Source organism: Sinocyclocheilus grahami, unplaced genomic scaffold, assembly GCF_001515645.1.
Source record: "Sinocyclocheilus grahami isolate Dianchi unplaced genomic scaffold, SAMN03320097.WGS_v1.1 scaffold54.1, whole genome shotgun sequence".
NCBI lineage: Eukaryota > Metazoa > Chordata > Actinopteri > Cypriniformes > Cyprinidae > Sinocyclocheilus > Sinocyclocheilus grahami.
This window is the reverse complement of record NW_015505233.1, coordinates 359,117-367,280: the sequence shown is the minus strand read 5'-3', so window position 1 is coordinate 367,280 and position 8,164 is coordinate 359,117. Positions and strand designations below refer to the sequence as shown.

The 8,164-nt window shown below is 38.0% G+C and overlaps 1 protein-coding gene across 2 annotated transcripts in view; it reads right to left on the bottom strand.

The window, feature by feature from the left end:
• Positions 1-2,961: 2,961 nt before the first annotated feature.
• Positions 2,962-8,164, bottom strand: part of LOC107583459 (protein Smaug homolog 1-like) — a 50,400-nt gene continuing 45,197 nt past the window's right edge. For both annotated transcript variants that reach the window (XM_016269659.1, XM_016269660.1), the window contains exons 12-13: positions 4,118-5,003; positions 2,962-3,040 (exon numbers count right to left, since the gene is read on the bottom strand). In XM_016269659.1, coding sequence (XP_016125145.1) covers positions 4,975-5,003 — 29 coding nt within the window. In that variant the 3' untranslated portion in view covers positions 2,962-3,040; positions 4,118-4,974. The remainder of the gene's footprint in view (positions 3,041-4,117; positions 5,004-8,164) is intronic.

Genomic DNA, 8,164 nt, shown 5'->3' with positions numbered 1-8,164 from the left:
GTCTGTGCAGCCAAAGACAGAACAGTTAGTATGTTTTGCTCAAACTTTCGTCATGACATTAGAACTGCTACACTGTTGTCGCTTGCGAAATCAAATGAAGGCGCCATGGGTGGAAACTTACAGATTAAGGGGCGGTGATATTATAATGAGATCCCTTTACCACGTCACCAAGGGAGCAAAATCAGATGCACTCGTTTTCTCAGACGCTTGCAGAAAAAGGCTTCCCAAAACAAAGATACTGGGTTAATCTTTTTCATGTTTCCTTGGTTGGTAGATGCACCGGGGACCTGATTCTAGCACTTTTTCATGATGTCACCTTTAACTTCCACAAAATAAAATCACTTTCTAATTCTTTCCCATGTTTTCCATTAACAACACTGCCCATCTGTGTGACACTTTCATTGGCTTATCATAAATTAGATCATAAAACAGCCAGTCGAGTGACTCAGCATTTTTCTGTCCCATTTTTTTCACAGAAAGCCACGCCTCTTGGCAATAAAAATCAGTCTCGAGCTCTCTGATTGGTTGAAACTGAGAGGCGGCAGTAAATTCCTGGCAGACTCATGTGGTTAGTTACTCTGAATATAACAGCTGCTTTGAAATGAGAGCAACACATTGCGTCCTTTTCAAAAGTTACTCTTTAATACTTTTCGTCTGTGGTTATTACAAAGATGTCAAGGATGTCAAGCATTTAACACAGACCCAATGAAACTGACAAAAACACATTCAGTTGGCGGACAGAACATCACAGACACACACACAGACAGCACTATAATCTCCCATTAACGTACAAAAACACACACAAGGCCACGAAACAAAGAGGGAAAGAGATTACAGAACCCCTCTCTTTATTGACTAAAGTCATGTTTATTTCAGTAAAGATGTTTGAAGCCTGTGCTAAGATGAGCAGAGAGATCTAACACGAGCTGGGACGCCTCACAGGAAACAGGAAGTGGAAAAACAGCCTCTGACGAAACCATCCATGTTATGATGCAACTAAGAAAGTATATGTACAAAAATTACAAGACAATCCGGTTTCTCACCTGGATACACGTACAGTGTCACACTCGCACACATACAAACAAAAATATATACACATCTCTGTGTTGTACAGACAGATATAATCATAACAGCACTGAAGTACCTAAAGCATACAGATTCCCATGAACTACCAGCACACTCCTCTCCAGCAAAGAATCAGCTCGTATGGACTTTGTATGATTTGAAGTTTCAACTATCAATGCGTCTTGCTTATCTCTATATTTTAGAGCCATATAAAATCATTTACATTTGGGGTAAATGTCTGAATACAAAAAAGGCACTGCCATTTGTTATTCTAGATATGACTTCCCAGCCTCTTGCATGCATCTCTAAAATATAAATTACATTTTTTTTCCCCCATGTTTTGTTTGATTTTTTCGCTGTTTTTATTTGGTTTTATCGTTTCATAAACATAAGATTCTTTTAAAATATATATTTTTATATATGTATATGTACGTCAGCCTGCAGTCAATACAGGACATCGGCTCTTGAAAATAAAATGCTAAGAAAATAAAATAAAAAAATAAAAATCAAAGATCATAGTGAAGCAAGACCCTTCAGAATAGAGGGCAAAAAAACAAATCAAATCGATAAGCATCAGAGTTTCAATATGCTAACGCCCAAAACCTTTTATAAAACATTGCAACAAAAAAAAAGGTATCGTCAACGCTAAAACGCTAGTTTTATTTGTATTTTTTCGGAATACCGAGGCAGCATGTAAATGTTAACACTGTTACAGCATTGTAATTTTGCTGCATGTTTGCAGTCAAGCGCATTTAGAAAAAAATTAACTAAAGCTTGCTCGCAATGAGGGAACGAATCTGAAAAACATTTAAACAAACCAGAGCTGAATAAGCATCATTCTTCGTTATCCAATCACAAGCGAGCAGCATTCTTCGTAAAGAACTACACAATGACGCTACGCCGTAAGTATTTGGCATTAAACGCCGTAACAGCTGAGGTGAAAAACAGCAACAGAATAACAGCGAAATCTCAACAAAAAAAACAAACACTGGCTCTTTGTTTACACCGTGTAACAATATAAAAAACATTTTCCTTAACATTTAAAATATACTAGGCAGAGTTAGCAAAATATAAGCATTTATAGATACAAGAAAGAAAGGAAACAGCAATATTAAAACAACATAAAAAAAACTGATAATGTCTTTTGACTATCAGGTACGTTTTTTTAGATAACAAATAATGCAAATTGGGAAAACAAAACGTCAAAAAAAAACAAAAAACTAGGTTGTTATTTGAGATGTACTTATGGTTACCAGCCATAGCAAAACGTTAATACACAAGGTATCTTAAATAATACATCTAATGAATACAATAACCTCTGCATCAATAATAGAAAAGAATAAATAATCATTTGAATCTGCTAATTGTTTTCAAATGGCAGTGATGAGTGGCTTAATACACACAAATAAATGCACCTCTAGAAACAAGATGCACAAGATGCCATATGATGGTTTGCTAACATGCTTGTAAAACACCGGCTACCATTCCGTTTAAGGCATTTCATGCACTTTAAAAGCACTAGATTGGAGGCACCAAGTCACTTATGAAGCCGACACACTGCATAGTCAACATTCTTTCTTTTAGGCAGCTTGAACCCTGTCAGTCGCCACTCAACGGATGCCAAAGTGCCTCTTTACTGTCCGTTTGATCATGACTGGTTTCTTTGGATAAGCCAAAAAGCATAAAACACTTGAGGTGTGGGTAGGTGCGTCAAGTTGTAGGCCGGCGAATATGGGAATTGTGGGAGATTTGGAGGAGAGGGAGGAGTTTGTTAGTCCAGTTCCTCTTTCATCACCGTGTTGCTGATGAAGAGTCTATTGCACGTTATTGCAAATTCACTTTTGATGGTTTCAGCAAGGATTCACAGCACCAAGGGCAGGAAAAGCAAAGTTACGGGACCCCCAGTTCCCCCCTCAGCCCTATGATTCACACCGTGTTGCTGATGAAGAGTCTATTGCACGTTATTGCAAATTCACTTTTGATGGTTTCAGCAAGGATTCACAGCACCAAGGGCAGGAAAAGCAAAGTTATTATAGGAAAAACTCTAAATAAGATACATTAACAATCACTGAACACCCTCATAAAGGGACTTTAATGTCCCGGATTAAAACAATTAAAGCAAAAAAAACAAAACAAAAAAAAAAGCTTTCAGACCCTTCCCATGCAGAAAATCAGATCAGAGTCCAAAACTAAAAGCTCATATCTTATTGTAAACGTTCTACTTTTAATACCTGGCATGATTAACTAATGGCTGATATTAAGACAATACTGTAAAAAAAAACAAAAAACTCTAGCCTCACTTATTGGTAACTATTGCAGTTTCACCACATGATGGTGCTCTGTACTAGAAACGGGTGCATTAGTGTTTTTTTCCTCGTGTGACAACCTGTATATTTCTCCCCGTTGCTCCAACAGTCTACTGACAAATACACAGAAACCAGCTGATCCAACATCCATACCACACCTATATAAAAAAGACTCTAACCTCACTTATTGGTAACTATTGCAGTTTCACCACATGATGGTGCTCTGTACTAGAAACGGGTGCATTAGTGTTTTTTTCCTCGTGTGACAACCTGTATTGCTCCAACAGTCTACTGACAAATACACAGAAACCAGCTGATCCAACATCCATACCACACCTATAATCATCCCAAAATCGCCAAACGATCAATCTACAGCTGTGCATTTACAGATTAAAAAAATTTAAATGCATAAAAAAATTGTTGTGTATCTGAACGAACATCATTGATGAAGTTGTGCACGTCTCCCAAGCATGTTTATCCTTTCAGACACAAATAAAAGGTCTGTTTAACACATTTGACCATGTTTACCACCAATTTTCCACTAAAAATAGTTAATATATGCATATAATTTTTATTTCAATTAATTTAATTTACATTTAATTTAAATATATTTTTAACATTTTATATATATTTTAATTACATTTATTAAAATATAAATAAAATATAAAAAATTATAGATATTTAAAAAAAATATTACTAATATATATATATGCATATTCTGTCTGGATCTGCGCACCTCACCTCACCTCTATGTTCACCTGCTCCTCTTCAACCTTTCCATCTACTTGCATTTGCTGGCATTTCTCCTGTATTCCACTTCTCTGACCTCCTGATCTCCCTCGACCGTTCCTTACGTCAGAATCCATGTACGACATTCCTCGCTCCCTCTACAGACCTTCCACTGACATCACTTCCTGTTTCCTTTCCCATCGCTGCTCTCACGTTCCCTCTCTTTCTTCTGAGTACCATCCGTAGCTCTGACTGTCATTGTACTGTAGTGTTGTAAATCAGCTTTCCTGCTGGCACAAATGAAAACTAGAACAACAAAACAGTGAATACAAACGCAATTGTAAACTACGAAGCCATTTAGGAACCTAAAGCTGTACACCGTCCTCGGAACACTCGCACCTGAAAAAAAATGACTTCGAACATGCTATAACGTAATATTTTTAGCATCTGCACAGAGGCACTGAAATCGAATCTGCAACTACGTCTTGATCTGGTTTCGTCTGCTGGCTGGTTTGGATTTTGTGACGTCCCAGACAGCCACCTGAACGCTTTGAGTTGTCGGACCCCCTCTAATGGCCTGTCGACACGTAGACCCTTTGCGGCGTTCTTCTAAGGAAGTGTTGAAGATGTGATTTTCTCCCAAACTCGAATGCAAACACGCTGAAGTAGTCATGGTGACAGAACTTGCTTGTGTTAAGCCTTTCAGAAAATAGTGAATGGCACTGTGTAGACCACGCTCCACCTCTCCTATTGGCTATTTGGTGTTGGTAGGTGAGCAGGTGGAGGGTTATAGGCAGAGGGTCTCGTGACCTTGTGATGACCTTTCACCCTGCTGCCAGGCATGCCGTCTCCCTGTGCTCCCTCTTTTCTTTTCTCAGATAGTTGAAGTACGATCGACGCCATCTATGGAAACAAGTGACATTGTGACATTGACACAATCAAGTGCAACTCTGGAACACTTCGAGAACCTTTCACCCAAAAATGAACATTTTGTCATCTTCTATTCTTTCACATGTACACCCCTGTCAAAAAGTTTTAAAGCCTCTTATGCTGACCAAGACTGGATTTATTGTTAAAAAATAGAACAGTAATATTGTGAAACTATTTTTGTGTGTACTATTTAAGAAAACTTTTCTACTTGAATATATTTTAAAATGTCATTTATTCCTGTGATGGTAATAAAGCTGAATTTTCAGCATCATTACTCCAGTCTTCAGTGTCACATGATCCTTCAGAAATCATTCTAATATGCTGATTTGGAGCTTAATAAGCATTTCTTATGGTGGCCGAGAAGTGCAGAACAAATCACAATTATGAAAACAAAAGAACAAATTACAAACGCAAATGCAAGTCTAAAAAACAAAATAACAATACAGAAAACATTATAACAAGTCAGAAAACACAATGACAATTCAGACAAACCGGAAAAGGTAGGTATAGTTTGAGACAGCGCCATTGGTTTGAGATTACTCACCGCTGACTGGACGAGACATCTGTCAATCAACGTATACAGGGGGAACCAGCCGAAGAACAGCAGAGTCGTGGTAGAAAGTTCGGAGATGGTATTAAAGTAGCTCAGTTTAAATGTATTGTATGAATTGCCCTTACTATGGAATAAAAAATACGGGGTGTATATTTACATTTAGTAAAAAGTAGCTGTGAAACATCAGCTCCAGTGGCGCAGATGGATAAGCATGTGTCACTGACTTTTTGACGCGATCGACCCGGGTTCGATTGTGCCTTTTGCCGAGCTTTTTTTCCCTCCCTTTTCAAATCTTGTATTTATGGAAGCCCGTTTCCACCACTGAACAAAAACAAAAAAAAAAAAACAAACAAAAAAAAAAACGGTAATTGTGACTTCTCACAATTCTCACTTTTTTTCTCGCAATTGCGAGTTTATATCATGCAATTCTGAAGTCAGAACTGTGTGATCCAAATTGCCAATTATGACTTTTTTTCTCTGAATTGCAAGTTTATTGACTTCAGAATTGTGAGATATAAGCTCGCAATTCTGAGTCTTTTTGTCTGCTCAGAATTGGACTTTATTTCTCGCAATTGCAAGTTTATATCCCGCAATTCTGACTTTATTTCCCGCTATTCTGACTTTAGAACAAGCAATTGCGAGTTTATATCAGGCAATTCTGAGAAAAAAAAAGTCACAATTGTGAGATTTAAAAAAAATCACAATTTCCTTTTTTATTCAGTGGTGGAAACGGGCTTCCATAGAGAACAGTTATGTCACTTTTTATCAATTTAATGCACCCTTGCTGAACAAATTTATTAATTTCTTTAAAAAATACGTACTGAGCTGAAACCTTTAAATGGTATTTTAACTTTACAATATTGAAAATATTCAAATGAAAATATCAAGCAATTATCCCAGTTGAATAAAAGTGTTAATTTTTTCAAAACAAAAAAACTTAACTTACTAGAAAATATTAAGCACTTAATGCGTCCTTGAATAAAATTATTCATTAAATAAAAGTATTAATTTCTTTAAAAAATAAAAAAAATTTCTGACCCTAAAATTTTGAATGGTAGTGTAACTTACGTATATAACTTACTAGAAAGTATCGCACAGGACTTCTGGGAAGCCTCTGAGTGACTCAAAAAAACTCAGTGAATCGCTTTTTTTTGCTTCTGGTTCATTGAAAATGAATTGGACTTCCCGACCGTACAGTTTCACAGAGCAAGCTGTCTCATTTTGCGTAATGAGGACACACAAAACTCCCAGGCAGGCTGCTGACCAGAGGAGGTGGAGGTCCTGAGGGGGGAAAGTCTAGGGGTATGCTGCCACAAGAACACTACGGGCTCTGTTGGCAGCTGTGGAGCGAGCGGGGCATTCCTGAGCTCACCGCAGAGCTGCCCACTGCTTCTGCCCGTCTCCCTGATTCAGCCTGTCTGCCTGCCTCTCTCCTGTCTGTCTCCCCCGCACTCCCCCAACACAAAGCTGTGCTTGTCCAGCGCCGAGCCCACTGCACTGAAAGCCTCTGTGTCAGGCCTGAGAGAAAAAACACTCTATGCAAAGAAAACCTCCACTTCACATGGGAATGCTCACTGCATTGATCCGGCGACGTGTGGATAGAAAGTAACACTCCTTTCTGTCTGAAACTGATAGCCACAATATTTTCTCTTTTGAAGATTGTTGTGTCTGAAGAGTCGTCTAAAGCTCCCACCAAAGAAACACACCTCAAAGTTCAATTAAAATGTTGCGGAGAAGAAAAAAAATGTCTTCGTTTTCCTTTGAAAATTTTCAAGGGAAGGACTTCAAAAGGCTTTTTGACCTTTTGAATGAGTGTCCGACGGGATGCTGCTAACAGAAACTGTCCTGTGGGGGGGGGGGGTTCATGATCCTGCCATGGTCAGCATAAATCCAAACCATTTCCTCAAATTCCGTTCTCATGGATTGGGGATAAAATCAGACGCAATCCTAAAAACATCCTTATTCATCAGCTCATACCAAAAGACGAGTACTGAGTATTCAGATATTAAAATAAGAAAATATCATCTTACAGACTGCTTAACTACTACTAGACAAGTAGTTTCTGTTTTCAGCGATGGACATGTTAATATCTTTACATCATTCTTTGAAAGAAGTTTTTATGCTTGCCAAGGGTGCATTTATTTGATAAAAAATAAAACTGTAAAACAGTAATATTGTGAAATATTAGTTTAAAACAACTGTTGTTGTTATTGTAAGAAATATTAAAGGGGTCATATGATGCGATTTCAATTTTTCCTTTCTCTTTGGAGTGTTACAAGCTCTTGGTGCATAAAGAAGATCTGTAAAGTTGCAAAGACTAAAGTCTCAAATCCAAAGAGATATATTATAAAAGTTCAGAGTCAGCCACACCTACCTAAAACGGCTCGTTCTAACACGCCCCCACATATCTACCTCACTATGTGGGAAGGTTTGCATAACGCCACCCAAATGTTCACGCAAAGAAAGAAGGCGTAACTTTTATTCTCACTGTAGTATTGTTGCTGCCGACACGTCGTGAAGGCGCTGTGTGCTTCGTTGTGAAAGCGAAACTACTTTGTTTGGCCTTCCAAAAGAGGACGAT